An 18,424-nucleotide genomic window follows, 5' to 3' on the forward strand; every position below is an offset into this window, starting at 1 on the left:
AGTATATGAAGAAGACGCCAGGCCATTCTGCTTTGGCTAGACAGGAGTTATCAGAACTGCAAGGGTTACAAGTCTCAGGGCCAAACCACTCTCGTTTATCCCGAAAAGTGACCTGCCAAAAAAAGAGAGCGTGGCACTGGGCCAGAAGCTAACACGCGCCATGGGGATTGAAACACCCAGCCAGCAAACGAGACCATCTCAGTGACAAGCCAGACCAACCCCTCACAGTCAGCACAGGGACACATACAAATAAACTGTCATATGTTGAGTCAACATCCGGAGATGTTCCCAAACACACTTGAGTCCACAAGCGTCACGCTCAGCACTGAAACCTCAACACATTCAGTTTAGAGAACAAGCAGTCTATCAACACATTTTACTTTAATTACACCCAGCTTTTCTGAAGTTCTCAACACCGACCTAGGAAAGACCAGTATACGCACCCCGGATCGTACGCCTTCGTAAAAGATACTGAGGAGAACGCGGAGCTCTTGCCAGTGTCGCTATCTGCCCGCCCAAGCAAGCCCGGCTGCTCAGCATTCACCGGCAAGTTTCCCACAACCCTAGCGCTTCCTTGAACAATACTCGCTCTTGTCTGGTCTCTAAAAGCCCAAAGGTGTTGCAAGAGTTTCAGCGGTGCAGGCTCCACCCATGGGCCGTCCCTTCTGAGGTCACACATTCTCTCCCACCTTCGTTGTCCTGGCACCGCCTCCCTCCTCCTGCCCGCCATGCTCCGGGCTCTCGCCTGAGGCCGTGCCCTAGTGCCCTCGCCGATGGACCTGACGGACCGGTTATGTGAATACGCCACCTTCCTTCTGCTGCTAACGCAGCTTTCGTCTTAATTCCGGAGTTTATTTCCGCGTCCAAAGTATTTCACAAACGCTCTACTAGTTCTCACTCTCGGTTTCATCTCACCCTCCCCAACATGCCTCACATGGCAAACATCCCAGGAATCTACAACTAGCGTCTAATCATTGACTGGCCAGTGTAAGGTAACACTGCTTGCTTGGCTGCGAACACAAGTCATGCCCCCCGCCCCCCCAGAGCTCCAGCATGAAGTCCACCCCCCTCCCCACCGTGCTGACAGGCAGTCGTTAATATGAGCGATTCCCCTAAATTCTTATGTGTGGAAGAGGGTCCCCCTGAAAGCCACTCCCCCTTCAATACCAGCCTGTGTTTATATAAACACCACACATCTTCCTGTCGCAGGCTGATTTAAAAAGACGAGAATCGTGTTTTTTCTCAACCCTTTCAGTCTGTCTGAGCGGGAGAGTAAGTGCTAATCTGGTGTAATGCATTAAAATATGAGGATCACGCAGGTCGGTCCAGCCCGGAGTGGGAGAGATCAGTGGGCGGAAAGCGGCCATCGGAGGGCGCCACCCCAGACCACCTCAGAGACCCTCCCCCAGTGCACTGGATGACCCACCCCCTCAGAGGCAACATTATGCTGTAACTCTCATTTTAACTCCGAACAACAATGAAATTCTTGTTAAATAAGTAGCTTGCAACGTGCCTCATCCCCGATCCAGCATTTCTGCTCGAGTCCTCTGGCAGTTTCTACCCAGCCAGGTCTGCTCTGACATCAGCACATCCCCTGTCAGCCACACACACAACACAGCCAGCCAGGCAAGGGGGCCTTCATTTGGCAGTCAGAAGAACAAACACCACAGCTGTTGTCTTAGGAGAGCCCGCTCCACATCCGCTATGTACATTTCCAAAAATACCAGAGAGAAAAAATTCACACTGAACACTCAGGCCATTTACCACCTGATATCATGTCCATGGTGTCATAAGAATGAGAACCATACCTAACAGAGGCTTAGCCATAACCCTAACCCTAAGCCTAACCCTAAGCCTAACCCACAGGTGGGTTACCAGTGAGATATGAAGCCACCAGCAAATTCCGCATCCAATGTGGCACCGTTACTATGGGCACTTTTCCACTCTATCAAATACTTTTGCTTTTCCACTGACTTCCGGTTGAGTACTAGTACCAAAAGTTCCAGTACTGAAAGTGCCAAATGAGCTGGGGTACTTCTTTGGGGTGGGACTTGCAAACGTGTTCATTGGCAATTGGATATGGAAATACACTGCCTCTGAAACAATAGAAATGGCACCCGGAAAACAGTTGTGAACAATGATCAACGATGTAAAAAAAATAATAAACTGCGATCTAGTCGGAAGAACAGATACAAAAAAAATCAGGATGGCATGACAAGAAATATAAAAAGTATTTTGTTAAATATACTTGGACAGCAGGCATATAGTGTGTTGTTCTAGCAATGTAATTTTATTGTAAAAAATATTGGGGTATTTATAAAGCAAAAAGGAGTCCATAAATCGATAAAAAATGAGGATGATCACGATGATACACACAGACTCTAAAACTCGATCAACCAAGTTTGCTCAGTTTTAGAGAATGCGCTGAGACAGACAACTCGATGGCCTATCGCCTATCGAGCAGAGGCTTACCGAACGCCAACACAACAGCCAATCACCGACGACGTTGTAATTTTGCCCATCCTCCCTTAAAGAAGCAATGGGTGCGTTCAACTTGGGCTTAGGTCTGTCTGCAGCTGACGTGACGTGGAGCGAGATCTGCTGGCGGCTGCAGGGGTGGAGTATAAACTGACTGCAGCCAAGTCGAACAACTTCTACTCCTCGTAGTCTGCGAGACCTCACTGCAATGGCAGCACTGCCAGAAGGGTGTAGATAAATCTATACAAATATCACCTGCATGCACATTACTTCTTTTACAATAACCAACTCGACCTGATCCAAACTGTTAACAGTGAAAGAAAAACTATTGTGTATAGTGGCCCTGTGTAAAAAGATAGCTGCCGGGAAAAAGATCAAATACATGTATTTCAAAGTTTCAAAGTTTTTATTGTCATGTACAGAGTACAATGCAATTCTAACTTGAATGCCGCCTTCACAGATTGGACGATTAAACAAATAAAGCAGCGCAACATTACAGTAACTAACAATAAATAAACCACTAACTTACGTGTACTATTAGAGCATTTATGTAATTTATTTAAACTTTATTTTACCAGGTAAATTAACTGAAAGCCAGTTCTCCCTGCTTTACGTGATATTCAGGAGATAATGCATTGGAACTTCCCAGGATACAAACGTCATGCGTGTAACTAAACTCTTCAGCCAATAAGGGCAAAGTTGTGTCGTCACGGAGGCGGTCCCAGTTTGTGCAGCCGGCTGAGAGGTGCTGCACGATCTGTCTTAAGTCGTCTTGCTCTCGCAAGGATTTTGTACCATGTGACACGGTGACGCGTGGTGATGTTTTGCAGCGCCGGACAAAAAAATCTAACCATGATTTGGCATTTTTTTGAATAAGTGTTTTTTGTTTGGTTCATTTTAAAAAGTTTTTAAGAGACCAAGAATTGAGGGAGACACTTGTTGCAGTCAGTTCTGTCCTGCTTTATTTTATGTTTGCCCTTTAACATATTTGCAGTATTATACTGTTTTGCACATTATTACGTTATTAAATGGTTTTGTTCATTTGAGCTATGTTTCTTTGAATACTTGAAAATCAATAACCTTTTATAATTTTAATGGAATTTTGTATGTAAACAGTAAATTTTCTTGGAAAATAAATATGTTTACTAATATTGTTTATTTCAATGTATTCATTCTATTTGTCAAAATAGGGTTATTTTTTATTATTATTTTGATTATTACATTATTACATGGAACAGCATTGTGAAACTATAATATTGATAATTATCGATATCGGTCAATACAGGAAAAAATATTGTGATAATTTTTTTTGCCGTATCGCCCAGCTCTAGACATGCATAACATGCAATGTTTTTGTTAATATCACACATCGTCCATTCCTATAATATTCTACAGCTATTTTTGGAATTCAGTAAAAAACACCCTGTCTCGCCAGTGGAAAACCAGTCCCTTGAAGTACCCTACTTTTGGTACTTTCTCGAAGTACCAAAAGTATGGTACCTGGTGCGGTGAAAAAGCGCCCTATGAGCCAGAGACATGGGTAAAACCCAACAACTCACAGAGCCACACTTGAAGGAGTTAATCAGCGTTTCCTTCCACACACATCTAGCTGAAAATAGAAGCAGAGAGCTAATCGCCACAGTGCCATATCTAATCAGACAGAGAGGGGACGTCACACAGAGCCGCACTGGGAACAGCGGCTCTGTACACTTCCCATCGGCTCTGATGTGACCAACCCCCCGATGCTCGTCCTGGGGTCCATCTCACATCACCTACAAGGGGTCCGCAGGCAGCAGTGCTCACAATAAACCAAACCATATTAGTGGCCGTCCCTGGAAAATGCACAACCAATGGCCAGGCTGCGGTCGGGAAGTCTGTCCCTCACACATGGTTACAAAGAAGCCGCTGGGTAATCTGACCCACCACTGACCGCTGAGGGCGGTTGAAGATCTGGCTCTGCAGGAGTCTGAACCACTTTCCAGGCCCAGCCCTCCCCGGCCCGGCCCAGCCCAGCCTGGCCTGGGGGTACCGGGCGCTGCTACTCTCGCTCCTGCCGACGGCAGATGTGTGTCAAAGTTTACATGCTGCGGTTAACGCCTCCATAACCCTCCCGGCCACGCCCGTGCCACCCAGCTGTGCCAGGGAGGCGCCTCGGGAAGACCTGCACGTCTGTCCTGCCCCGCTGTACACGTGGCGCCCCCGTGAGACAGGACAGCGTCAAGCACCAGCGTGAAACGAGTGGCCGCATTCATTCCAGGACCCCTTTAAATAATAAAAGGGCAATTTAACACCCCCAGCTGCAGCTTACAGACTATCTGCTGCTCACCCAACTGGATATAAACCCCCCCCACCCCCCCCCCCCCCACCTACTGCAATGCGGATACCTGCTGACATTCTATTCTTGCCGGTAGGACCTCCACACGCCTTGATAGGGGGCCGCGGACGTGGGAGACACCACAGGGCGCGGTACTGGCAGGGAGCAGACTGGTAGGACGGTCCATCAGGACTCTGACCGGCACCGTTCACCCGGACGGGACAGGACCGGAGGCCAGCGCGTGCCAAAAAGGCACACCGAAGCGTGTCCTCGCACCAATAATAAAAACCAGGAAACAAGGATCATCACGCCAACTACACCCTGTAACAATGGTGTCACTGTTGTTCATTCCCCTTGTACAAATAAGACCCCCCCCTGCTGTTATCTGGCTCAGCTGGCACATCCATTCAAACACAGAGTGGATATCAGGGAAACTTCTACACCAAGCTAAAACTGTCAGTAATTATCTTCAAACGACCTGGTCCTCTCCTGGCCTCCCCTACAACCACCTAAGCCTTTGAAACAGGCACTTTGAAGGTTTCTGAAGGACTCCCCTGTGGGGTAAACTGAAACAGCAGAGCCTTTGGCTGACTCTCTCAGGATCCCCACTAAGCTAATTGTGTTTTATGGCCTGATCAATTGTTTGTTCTCTCCAAGAAACTCACACAATGACAGGCGGCTTTGCATAATGAGCTCGGCATGCTGGGAGCGGACGACAGAGGGGGGGTGGACACACGGGCGAGCGCCATGAAAGCAAGCGGGCGGCAGGCTCCTGAGAGGCGGCCTGCGAGACACGGCATGGGGCCGACGACCCCCCTGTGCTCAGCGGCGCTAAGTAATTACAACGTGCGGAGGCAGGCCTGGGAAATGGACGTGGTACATGGCTTTAAGAAGGGGACGAGCCCTTTCGTTCTACGGCATTCAAGGCTGCCACATAGCAGGCTGTGTGTGCAGAGAGCCAGGGGCCAATGAGTGTGCTGTAACGGGGGGGTGTTGGCTCTCCTGCCCAAAACCAGAACAGAAGAGGCAGAAATGGCAGAACTGAACACTGTAATTAAGGAAATTGCTACCTCTGTTTTTCAAGCTGGATGGCTCTTTCATCCCTGTTTAATAACGGGGATAATTATCGCAGCCTTGGCGGAGTTTCACCCTGGAAACGCAGCGCGCAGGTAAACCGTTGCCCCCTGCGGTACCTCAGAGACAAAGCAGCCGCTGCCTAACATCACACTAGCATAGACCAGCAGCTTCTCCCGGGCCGCGACCTCCCAGCTCTAGTCGCCTTGGTTACACCACGCTGGCACATTAACTACCATGCAAAACAATTAAGAGGCAAAGTAGCGGGACGCACCTTCCTGGGCTTCAGCCTGTCCTGCAGGTCGTACTGGCCGATGCCCTTGTAGCTGATTCCTAGCCACCACGGGATGCCCTGCTTGTCCTGTTGGTCAGAGAGAGCGTCTGTCAGGTGGAGAGCCGTGCTGCAAGAGCCGGGGGGAGCTGGCCCCTCCCTCTCGCCGTTATCACAGCGCAAACACCTCCACTGGGATTTTTCCAATTCAGTCGGGAAGCCCCATAAATAAGAGTTAGTGTGCCGCTCGGACGGCTCTGGAAGACGCCGTGGCTCGCCGTCTTTTATGGCAGAAGCTGAGGAAGGTCAGTCGTAAAGCCAGCATTTCTGCAATAAACTCTACGTTTAGGCCAGAGACAGAGGGAGTCTCATAGTAATCAGGAAATCACAGGACAGATGGTAAGATTTTTTATAAAAGTGATTAAAGTGAATGAGAAAATACAATCGTAAAACGTTTTAGAGAAGCGGCCCAAATTATCCACAAGCTCCAAATAAACCTAAAGGGTCCGAAAAAACTAAACAAACGGACGAGTTCCTTGGCTCCTGAAACATTTATATCCACCTTGACTTAACAGGACAAAGTAAAAATATTTTTTTACCTTTACTTCATAGTAATGAACTCCATAGGTGGGAAGAGATTCCACCAAGGTCAGGTACCTGCAGAAGATAAAGCAAACCAATCAGTCATCGCAGTTAATGACTGATCACGTGGTTTATGGGTAACGTTATCTTTCCTGGAATCCAGCAAACAGAATTTATTCCCAAGGAAGCATCACTTCAGTGCCGTGACAGGGGGCCCAAAACGTGAGCATAGCTCAGTCTGGCTCTGCGGTACATCACTGCAGATTTTGCTGATGCCAGCGCAGTCTAAACGACAGGCAATTACCCGCCCTTTGCGGAAGACTGGTCAGGACACCCTGAGCCTCTGTACCCCCTGCCCCCCACCACTTACTGTATGACAGCCTGTCCTCGCGTGAGCCCTTTCAGTGCCTTGTAATGCTCGATGGCCCGGTCCTCACTGCAAACAGAGAACAGGACACCTTGACTGAATCAGGTCCCCAACACTAACAGGTAGATAAATGATGAACTCTTTATATGTCATTTGCACCAGTATGAGTACAGGTACATTGGAATGCTGCTCTCTGCTGACCCCATCTCACTCTCCATAGCTTAGGGGTCACAGCGCAGGGTCATTCAGGGGCTTAAGGGCCTAGCTCAAGGGCCCGTGGACATGTGACTATTCTGTCGAGGCTGGGGCTTGAACCGGCGCCCTTCTGATCACAGGCAGAGATACTTAGCCTGCTGAGCCACTCACTGCCCCTAAGTAGCACAGAAACGCAACACAGCATGCCCCCCTCCCCCCACGGCAGCTGCCCTTCCCCGCATGCACCACTAGGGGCTCCCCTGAAGGCACCGAAATGTTCCCAGCTGCCAGTCGTTGCCCTGAACAGCTGTGGGGAAACAGGCCGCATCTGCACAACAGCTCCCCCAATCAGAGTGAGGAGAGCCAGGCTGCACAGCCCCCAGGCTGGAGACAGGCGTCATTTCAGCCAATCAAATCAAACCTAATTTACATCGATATGTATTTAGTCAGCAGGCGGTTTTGTCCAGAGCAATGCATAAGTGGGCCGTCAGATAAACAGCCGGGCATAAGTGCAGCTAGGCTGAGCTTCTGATGCAGGACCAGTAACAAGTGAAAGGTACTCATGGGAGCAACACTGTTTAAAACAGGTCAGTCAAGTTGAGCCTGATCACCTACACTGCAGCACTGTGTGAAAATAGTGAGAACTATCCCTCAAAAAGCTAACACACACAGCAGCTGGCAGCAGGGACACGGGCCATGAAATGGGACCCACCAATAAGCAAGGGACGGATGCTCCTTCAGCACTTTGGTGGGCAGGGTCGGTAGCTTCTTCAGATCGCTTCTCGTGTTTTCATCACTGAAAACAACAAAGTAACGCTCAGTAAAAAAAAACAAAAAAAAAAAAAAAACACTGGAAGTCCCATCTAAGGAATGCAGCTAGATCACCTTTTAAGCTTAGAGAGAGCTGCTGAAAAAAATGTCGATTTCTGCACACAAACCAACAGTTTACTGCAAAAACAACCTGCTGACATTCTATTCTAAATGATCTGTATTCATATCTAGACAGTAAGCTCTTTGCATACTGCTGTCAGCTGTACACCATAAAAAGCACAATGCAAAGCCCTCAGGCTGCTGGGACTCTTCATATTTATCCCTGTTATGTAAACTCATGGTTCATATCATGTGAGTGCAGGTCTTCTGCAGGCAGAGAGCAGTCCTGCACATATCCGCAGTCAACGCACGGCACACCTGCGTGCCACAGCACGCTTTTCCATCTCAGCAACATCTCTCTGCCAGGACAACTTTTTATCTCAGAGGATAGGACAAGACAACATGCTGCGTTTCTCCATAAAGGGGCCACTTCTCCCCCCATGGTTATTTCCTGTGGCTGCACAATTCCAAGACGGCCTCAGCTCTCTACGTGAAGCAAAATAAAGGGGAGGAAAAAAAAAAGAAGCAAATGTTGCAGTCAGCGTTTCCAAGGTAACAAGTCACAGGTATCCATGACTCCTTGTGCACGTCGTGACAAAGACCAGCTGTGGAACACAGAGCAAGCCACATGCTGGAGGGTTTATGCAAGACACACAACTCAGGGTGATTCTCAGACCAGACGAAATTAAAAAAAAACAAAAACAAAACAAAACGAAAAAAACACAACACCCTCTCGGGTGGGAGGGCTTTCGGGGTGTTCACTCTCTGCTCCCAGACAGACGTTGGATCACATGACTAACGCACGGAAGGAATGGGAAACAGCCAAAGGCTCTAATGTTCGTTTGTGATGCCAGAGAGAGAGGATGGAGTGTTTGCCGGTGTTTCTAGCAGGACGGAAGGTCGAGGCTTCACGCCGTTCAGGTAAATAACATCTTTCATACCCCGATGCTGGAAGCATTAGCAGTGATGCCTTTGGGGGGGGGGGATATCCAGCTGAAAAGGAGCCTGCAAAGCATTTTATCAACAGCAGAGCTGGAAACAGCCTCCAGGCAAATCCAGATATCTTGAGAGGCAGAGTCAGCACAACATAACCAAAGTCAGGTTTGGACCTATAGCCAAACAGTTGCTTATTTTAGCGACAACCCACTCAACAGCAACTCAGAGCTACAATGCAATTTCCAAAATCCCTTAAACTTATCTGTAAAATGAAAATCAGTATGTTTCGGCAGTGGAAAATTGTTCAAGAGACCTGACACTATGAAGCAGTGTTATCACAGTGTTATCAGTGCTTGTCCAAATCCTGGAAAAAAAAATTCAGAGGGTGTTTCAATCACCAAAGTATGGTGCAGAAGGCAAGGGCAGATCTGGAGGGAAGGAACCTGCTGAAGAGCCTGCATGTGACTGTCAAGGGCTGAAGATCGGCTCTGACTCACTCCATAAACAAGGTGGGAGTGCTGAGAGCTTTTCAACAGAAAGTCAACAAAAGGGACCATGATTTGGCCGGGCGACAGGCTGCACTGCTAAATGACAGCCATTCAGAGAGGCTGGCAAGGCACAGCCAACTCACTGCAGCAGAGCATTCCTGACAAGAATCAACATTTTTACCCAAAACTAAAAAATTGTCAGTTTCATGAAATGCTTCAGATTTTGGCATGAAAGCAAGTAGAAAAACATGAACAACAAATTCAGGAATAAAGCAGGTAAATGGTGGGTCAACCTGGCTGCTAAAAGGCTCGATCTGTGCTCCTTGGGCAGAGAAACAAGAGGAAACAAAGGCTTGAGTCAGAACTGAACTGAAATTGAAATCTTTCACCAAGAACTTTAGCATTCCCCATCGGCTCTCTGGAATTAACAAAGACCTGAGGTTCATCTTCTTCACCGGCCGAGCGAGTCCCTCTCGCATCCCTCTCCCACACGATACAGCAGAAAGGCACACGGCTCAGGTGTGGCAGTGTTGGGTGACCCGGGATTAACTGACGCTTAACGGTCATGGCGCCGCCTTGAGGTTCCCCATATGCAGAGCGTGCCTCCCCAGCTCACACCCAGCCACCTGGGGGGCCAGTCACACTGCTTATTCCACATAAAACCCTGGCAACCACATCAGCAGGAAGTTTACATCTATAAAGCCAAAACAGTCAATGGCCATTTTATTACCCAAATATCCACAGACCCTGTTGTTGTTGCCATCATTCATTACTGCTTAGCTCAACACCACAGGTAATTTTCATGACTTACACAACTGGATATTTTCTAGGAACATTGCAGGTTAAGCACCTTAAAGGAACTACAAAAGGACCACAACAGCGACACGAAAACCACCCCCCTGCTGCTAAAGATAATACTACAACAGAACCCACGGGAGTAAGTAGGAACCTAATTCTGTGGTTTTTCTACCCTGCCTCACAACCAGGACTGCCTGTAAAAATGGCTACATGGAGCAGGCCCATTGAAAGCCCACCACAAATCTGGCCAGCAGGGGGTGACGCCGGAGCAGTTACCCAGAGAGACCAAAGCAGCCACGGTGACGGGGGCCCTGAGGGCAGTGCCAGGCAAACGGCAACACATCTGCTGCCCCCCCCCACCCCCGGGTATTTCCCAGCACAGCGGTGCGGGCCCCACTCTCTACACGCCTCATTGAAAGCCCTCAGGTCACTCTCTCAGCTTTCAGCAGTATAAGACTGGGAGGGGGAGAGAGGCACACCAAAGGTGTGTGTATGTGTGTCTGTGTGTGTGTGTGTGTGTGTGTATGAGAGAGGCAGACACACAGGAACATGATCGTCCCCCCTCCCTCTATTCAGATATTCTCACAGTATCGTTTCTGACTCCACCAGGACAAAGTGTAACACACCCCAGGCCCCAGCAGGCTGATATTTAAAACTCAGTGCCTTAGTTTAACGGCAAAAGTAAAACATAACCGTCAACACAGATATACTGATAAGACTTCGAGAGACTCTCACAAAACGTACAGCAAAGATCTGATGAATTTCCACAGAGAGGGAGTACAATTTATGGTGGATAATGCAGTCACAAAACGCCATGTCGCGGATTGGAAATGCATGGGGTGCACCATTTTATGCTGAGCCGACATGGAAATACTGCTCGTCAAGCAGCACCATGCGCTAGTAATTAATATAGCGCCACCAAGGGAAAAACCAGGGAAAAAAACACAGAAGGATATCAGTCATTACAAACACCAATCACCCCTCCTTAGTATAACACTTCGCCAAGTAATGACACACTGCTTTGGTGCATTAGCAACATCAGTGAGGAAATAACTAACATTCAGTACACTGTCATTAGAAAAGAAGCAGTTTTCCCTGTTACAAGGTCCTGAATGTGTAAGTATGAGATAATTACCTCCAGTCAATCAAACAACTACCCTAAGAAGTGCCTTAGTTATAACATCCAAGAACAAATGCAAACTAAAGCACTAATGCAACAGGACGTCACTGTGACATGACACTGAGAATGGAAGGTAACATCATCAGAATCACACAACACATTTTAAGATTCTTGGTATGGACTCATATGGGCAAATTTCCAGGGATGCAGAGTGAAAGTTACAAGCCATTTGCCAAAAATACCTCCTTCAGAAGAGGAATTTTGCTAAACATACCAAAACAAAATTATATAAACCTAATAAACATAATTCCAAAATCTAAACTGAGTGACTGTGAAAGACATACAATATGTACAATTCTAGCTCCAAACACTGCGCACTAAACGATCCTCATCTGTGCAGTCAACCATTAACCTACAACAGTGAACTTTCGGGCTGGTGTTTGCTCACTGAGCTATGCCTAGGCACAAAACTCCAGAACACAAAAACACTGGACACCTTTCATTTATGAGCTACCCAGAACAGAACCACATAAAAACAGAGCAAACCTCCAGAGCAGATTACTACAAGCATTACTTGACATGGCACTCTGTTGCACAGATATATTACACTCAGGTGACCTATAAGCAGATAGGGTGGGTTTGTGTGTTATGGGGGTGGGGTGTAATCAGGCTGTCCTGTACACAGCTTGTGTGCCTGAAAACGGGTGCTGAAGACACCATTGGCTCAAATCTTCTGAAACACGCAGCTGAAATGCCATCGTCCTCTGCACACAGAAGGGGGTCTCTAACAGAACCGTGTGTGTGACAACATAGGAAAGGTCTCTTTGTAGATATCAACAACCCGCTGTAAATCTTAAGTAATTCTTAAAATAAATACGTCCTTACCTCGCGTAGTCCCCTTTAGCTTCCTGCAAAGTGAAGAGATGAAAAATGGAAACTCAAATAACAAGCAAGTATCGAACGATGTTTCATGTGTCGGGTCAGACTCCACCCTCATTCCATGCATGTCCAAACTCTGTCGACTATGCATGATTAACTTAAAAACCTTCACGTACAACATGCACGTATGACACACGATTATGCATCCGTCCGGAGTGCGTGTTCCTCACTAGGTATGAAAATCATAATTTGACCGAAACACCACACCAATGCATAGCCGTAACATTAAAAATCACATTATTAAAAAGAATATTTAAAGTTATGATATTAAAAAAAGCATGAGCCATAAAACTGCAGGTGACCCCGCAGCTCGTAGAAATTCTTGTTTAAACTGGTGCCATCAAAGCGAACTGGGAGAAGTGGAGAAACTCGCGCCTCGTACCTGCATTCATTACAGCGTGTGCTGTTTACTTCAGAGGCGCTCGCCACTACCGCACACACACTACTAGTTAGTAACCTAGTTAATGTATGACTGTCCCATACAAAAAGTGAAGCGCGGAATACACAATAAAGGCTTAAGCCGCGTTATTAGCGCGTCGATCTGATTTTATGGTGTTTTGACTAGTTAGTCGACAACAAAATAAGGCGAAGCGAGTTTCCCAAAACTCCGGCTAACAAACAAAACAGCAAGACGAACGTTCTTACCTGTAGTGCGTAAGCGGCTAGTTTGAAAACATCCTCACTCTCCACTTCAATGTCACCCTGTCGCAGAATAATTCGAAATGGGGGGGGGGGGGATAAATGAATTAAACTCGAGCGGAGCGTGAGTGCAACCTGACACGATCGCCAGCAGCCGAGACACACACACACGGCAGCTACCGGACAGTTACGGGCTGAACCATTAGCGCCTGTAGCCGGAGGACTATAGGGTTCATTACTTAAAAAAAAAATCCCGGTATATTACTTTACTCTCACAAATCGGAAAAATAAGAAGTCTTGGAGTTGAGATAACACAGTGATGTACGTGGATATTGGTAATAAAACTGCAGATTTTCCGTAACGTCAACATGGTACGGTCTCACTAGCAGGTTCATCGCTCAAGTTCCCAACGGTAATTACAATTTAAACATTGCTTCCAGTTGTACATATTTTTTGTTATTTATGCTGCAATTTAAAGCAGGAGGAAATACCCCCCGCCTGATCTGTTTGCGTTTTAGAGAAATAGCATCGTCCTGTATCTCCGACGGAGAGTTCGCCGCTGACTTGGTTTTGAAATGTAGTCAAACGTTGTGAACAGCGTGCAGTTAGTTACTAGGTCACTCAACGAAGATCCGAGGGCAGCTACCAGGTACATGGATCTCATCCGTCTGCATCACATTGTTTATCATGTTTACCCGAATCTGCTATTACATGGAGTTAATCAACTAGTTACAATATTGCATATATGCTTGGTGTTGACGTTGTGGCTAATCTTTGATGTACAAAAATTACTTGCAGTGCAGAAGTTGTCGAGATATATTTGTTGCTGTGTGTATAGGCTAATGATTATTTTTCCATGTAGGCCTATTTGCGTCTACATATGAATTTCAAGTAGAAATTGGCAAGCAAAGGAAGTCAATGGATCGCAGTCTTAATAACACAAGGTCCATCTTGGGACTTCTGTTTACGATTTTAATTATGCAATAACTATCGCTTCTTATTATATGGGCGCAAAAATATTGTCCATCGCCTTGGTAAAGAAACGATAAAAATCTACATAGGAGAAAACGATCGAGTTGCCTGTCTGATTTAGTGAGAGGTGGGGTGTTGATGAATGTGGTGCCACGCAGTAAGTTACTGCATGCTTACTTTAATGTCATTATTATTTGCAATGGTGTATCCTCAGAATCCCCCTAATATGCAGCTCTGGGCGTCCGCCAAGTCTACGTGTTTGACTGATCCGGAGTTCCCGTTTTGCCGGCTTTGCTTTGGCCCGTAATGCGGTCTCTGTCCGTTTCGGTCCAGCTCTTAATGCCTGATGAAGCGTTCCCTTTTCTAATACAGACTCGATCCAAAGTTTTGCTAAAAACAATACGGCATTGCCAGTGAGATCCCCAGGCTGAATCTGCCTGTGGGATTCAAGTCGTTTATACACGTTTTTAGAGCAGGGGAGAGCAATGAATTGGTTCATTGTTCTTTCCCTGCTGTTACAGTAAAAAAAAAGGTTTCAGAAGTCAGCAATACTTAATGTTTGAGTATTATGATTTTGGAGAGAAGAAAGGCGATTTTCGTTAGAATGAATACAGAAAAGATGTTAACAAAAAGAAAATGGGTTCAAATTCTATAAACAAAATGAAAAGCTAGGCTGAGGAATGCATTATCAAAATAACCGCCTGCCATGCTAGCGCTTGCATAGGCCTAAATGGCGCCTTCAAATGGAAAAGTGGCGAACAATCACGCGTGTCGCGCTATGCGAATACTGACGGTGTTTGGCTACCAAGCTTGTTTAAACGTTTAGATCTATCGGCAGGGTTTCCTGCGCAGAATTCGACGTAGCCGCCCGTGTTTCACTGCTGTTGTCCAAAAGAATTTTTACTTCGAGCAATTCGCAGTCTTGTAACAACGCGTTTCCAAAATAAATTACGCAACTGAATGGCCCTATCTGTGGGTCCAAAACGGTTTTGTTTCCTTATGTATTGTAAGGAAAATGTTTTCAACTAAATTTTATTAATAATTACTAGCCTTGGAGTACTAGTTGGTAGTGGACTGGTCCCAAAATTGATCTTATATGAATATCTTCATGTGTTCTGTGCACTGATACTGCTTAAGTGGTGATGGATGAATGAATGGATGAGAAATGCAGAAGGAAAGGATCACAGACACTTCTGGTGGTGTTATTGGTCTCAGTAGTAAGAATAACTTACATTATACACTGAAGCTTTGGCGTTGAGAAAAAACAATTCTACCGTGATGTTTTCTTTCAGAAATGTGAAGTTCTCAATATAGAACCTGGGAATTCAAACACAGGAAATAAACGTGAAACAATATTTGCATATAAATAACTACACATTTGACGGGTTTGATTTCTGCAAATGTTTGGAGCACAACTTGACTACACCCAATTGATAATAGTTTATACCTTTATCTTTGTGATAGATTTACTTATATGGTGTGGCTTCTAGAGCCAGATCATATGGAGCTGCTGGGACTGATGCCCCCTGCTGGATATCAAGCAGTAAGGCACATGCCGGTCACACCCATCTCCCAAACTGCTGTTACTCAGTGAACTTCTTTCGCAGTCTTTACACTCTAAGCAAGTGAGAGGACCACATGCAGGACAACCCCCGGCAAATATGAAGAATCACTGTAGTCTGTATTCTTCTTAAACCAGATTGCATGTGTGTCATGTGGAAGTTCTGACCTGACCAGGAATTTCAGGGAGATTGGTCCTGTCCTCTTGGAGAAGTCGTGATCTAGCACTCTGCGGTCCAGCTGCAGCCACTTGCACTGCCCCCTGGGACATGAGGCACATCACATTTGTCACTTTCTGGTGATTTTGTATCACTTTGTCTTCTTTGCTCTTTCCATGATGTTGTCAGGATTCGTTGAAAATATGAATTTGACCCCTGATTGTTAATTTACATAAACCCTTTTGTACTGTAATCCTTTTGTACTGTATGTCATTCTCCAAGGTGTAATACTATTAAAATTGAATTTTCATATATATTTTTAATATTACACTGTTAATTTTTAATATTACATTTTGTAAGAAATGGTACAAGAGCTAATAGCATAGAAACATAATTATCCCAGTAGGACTGTGTGTATTTAAAACTAGATACTGGCCGAACTATTTTCAGAGCAGTTTTGGGAATTGTCTCATTCCCAGTATGCTTTTTTCCCCTCTGAGTAGCCCTTAAACTGGTCACCCTCTGTATCTGAGAGTACCAGGTCATGGGCAGTTCAGTGGTTAGCACTGTGGCCCTGGCCCTCCCAGGGGTGGGGGTTTGAATCTAAATCTGTTATAGTGTGTGTGTCTGTACGTGTGTGTTTGCTTGTTTGTGCATGCCCCGTGATGGATTGGCAACCCCTCCAGGGTGTACCCCAGCCCCGTGCCCCGTGATGGACTGGCGTCCTGTCCAGGGTGTACCCCAGCCCTGTGCCCTGTGAGGGACTGGCGTCCCGTCCAGGGTGTACCCCAGCCCCGTGTCCCGTGATGGATTGGCATCCCATCTAGGGTGTACCCCAGCCCTGTGCCCTGTGATGGACTGGCATCCCGTCCAGGGTGTACCCCAGCCCTGTGCCCTGTGATGGACTGGCATCCCGTCCAGGGTGTACCCCAGCCCCGTGCCCCGTGAGGGACCGCCATCCCGTCCAGGGTGTACCCCAGCCCCGTGCCCTGTGATGGACTGGCATCCCGTCCAGGGTGTACCCCAGCCCCGTGTCCCGTGATGGATTGGCATCCCATCCAGGGTGTACCCGTGCCCTGCGCCCTGTGCTTGTTTGCGCATGAAGTTGCAAGATGGATGGGATTCTCTCAAGATTATATATATGTTTTTAAACAATCCTCCTGTTCAGTTCCATACTCTGACCATCATATACATCACTTTAAGACAGTTGTACCTTTATAACGTTAGGAGTCTTTATTTAATCTCTTCTGGCTGAAGACATTGATAGAAAAGAGACAGTCTCTGATGACCCAGCCCACCTACTGACCTAGTGACCCTCACAGAGACAGTGGACTGGATAAAGATGAAAGGATCTCGGTAAACTATCTGTCCACATGACGCTTGTGGTCTTTTCATGGCATACTTTAGTTCCTTTCACCCAATCCAGCTTCCCTTGTCTTCTGGGAAGCTGACGGCTCTGTGTATTCCCAAATGTTAAAAGAAAACATGGAATACAGCTGCATCCAAAATGAAGCACAAGGCAACCGTTCAACAAACATGAAGCCTTTTAAAAGACAATATGTGACCCCCCCCCCCGTCCCACACATACACACATATGTGTACACACATGTATTCATACATGTACTTACGTGTCACCTGTGTAGGTGATTCCAAAGTACTCCTTCTCCTTAAGGTTAAAGTGGGAAGATACTAAGTCCAGGAGTTCCCGGGACAGCAGCTTCGGCTGTTGGACAAAGGAGCCATTACAGGGATTCAGATGTATTCCAGGAATTAAATACCTTACTGATTAAAAAGACCAGCTAAATCGGAATACATGGGTTAAACATAAGACATTACATTCATGAGGCTGATGATACTTTGAAGGCTGACATTCTGTATCGTTTCATTCCTGATCATCACTTAACGCTGACGTCCTTCCAATCACGCCCTGATATCATAATACTGGTCAGGCTGCTTCCCCAGCAGCCACAACCACAGGCAGTGGCTGAAGTCATTTTGATGACTTTTGCATCTTGGGATGTAGCATTTCATTTTCATGCTCCAGAGCTACCACTGAAAATAATACATCTATGATATCTATTGATTTTTATGTGAAGGACTGTGTAGTGTGTATGTGATCTATTATATGTAGGTCCTTTCCTTTCCACTATAAGGAATACATGGCCGGAGTATGATGCATTACATACATCCATCTATTTTCTATACCCATTTGTCCTATTCAAGTTGCATATCTAGTATATATCTTTTAATTTCTATGATAACAAATATGTGGCGTGTGTATGGTCTATTTTATGTGTATCCTTTAATTTCTATGATAAGGAATATGTTACATATTTAGCAGATGCCAAAGCAACATACATTTTTTGAGTTAAGGGTCTTGCTCAAGCGCCCAACAGTGAAATCACTCTGGGATTTCAACTAGCGACTGATTAGCAGCTATCGCAGGATTTGAACTAGCAAACTCCCAATCACAGGCACAGCCCCACGGAGCCACACACTGTGTGTGTGATATGTGTTTGAATTTTCTTTGATATGGACTGACAGTCTAATGTGAAAAAAATGAGGCCATACCTGTACCATCAGTTCCAGCTTCCTGTCATCCAGGAGGTGAACCTGACAGAGTCTGCCCTCTGTCATCTGAGGAATAGAAGCAGAACCACACC

At 46.3% G+C, this 18,424-nt stretch overlaps 1 protein-coding gene and 1 long non-coding RNA gene across 5 annotated transcripts in view; one reads left to right on the plus strand and one right to left on the minus strand.

Annotated features, from left to right (window-relative positions):
- The window catches only part of frmd4ba (FERM domain containing 4Ba), a 44,139-nt gene that overhangs the window by 6,365 nt on the left and 19,350 nt on the right, over nucleotides 1–18,424 (minus strand). For all 3 annotated transcript variants that reach the window (XM_023793987.2, XM_023793986.2, XM_023793985.2), the window contains exons 2-11: nucleotides 18,333–18,398; nucleotides 17,390–17,484; nucleotides 15,773–15,865; nucleotides 15,276–15,360; nucleotides 13,078–13,134; nucleotides 12,379–12,401; nucleotides 7,994–8,077; nucleotides 7,090–7,155; nucleotides 6,737–6,794; nucleotides 6,141–6,227 (exon numbers count right to left, since the gene is read on the minus strand). In XM_023793987.2, the coding sequence (XP_023649755.1) occupies nucleotides 6,141–6,227; nucleotides 6,737–6,794; nucleotides 7,090–7,155; nucleotides 7,994–8,077; nucleotides 12,379–12,401; nucleotides 13,078–13,134; nucleotides 15,276–15,360; nucleotides 15,773–15,865; nucleotides 17,390–17,484; nucleotides 18,333–18,398 (714 nt within the window). The remainder of the gene's footprint in view (nucleotides 1–6,140; nucleotides 6,228–6,736; nucleotides 6,795–7,089; nucleotides 7,156–7,993; nucleotides 8,078–12,378; nucleotides 12,402–13,077; nucleotides 13,135–15,275; nucleotides 15,361–15,772; nucleotides 15,866–17,389; nucleotides 17,485–18,332; nucleotides 18,399–18,424) is intronic.
- LOC111834558 (uncharacterized) lies at nucleotides 13,199–16,075 on the plus strand. Of its 2 annotated transcripts, XR_002836032.2 has the most exons (3): nucleotides 13,199–13,483; nucleotides 13,590–13,720; nucleotides 15,508–16,075. It is a non-coding gene; the product is annotated as an uncharacterized lncRNA (long non-coding RNA). The 2 variants fall into 2 exon arrangements; XR_002836031.2 differs by having other exon boundaries at nucleotides 13,199–13,720.

Source organism: Paramormyrops kingsleyae, chromosome 8 (assembly GCF_048594095.1).
Source record: "Paramormyrops kingsleyae isolate MSU_618 chromosome 8, PKINGS_0.4, whole genome shotgun sequence".
In the NCBI taxonomy this organism is placed as follows: domain Eukaryota; kingdom Metazoa; phylum Chordata; class Actinopteri; order Osteoglossiformes; family Mormyridae; genus Paramormyrops; species Paramormyrops kingsleyae.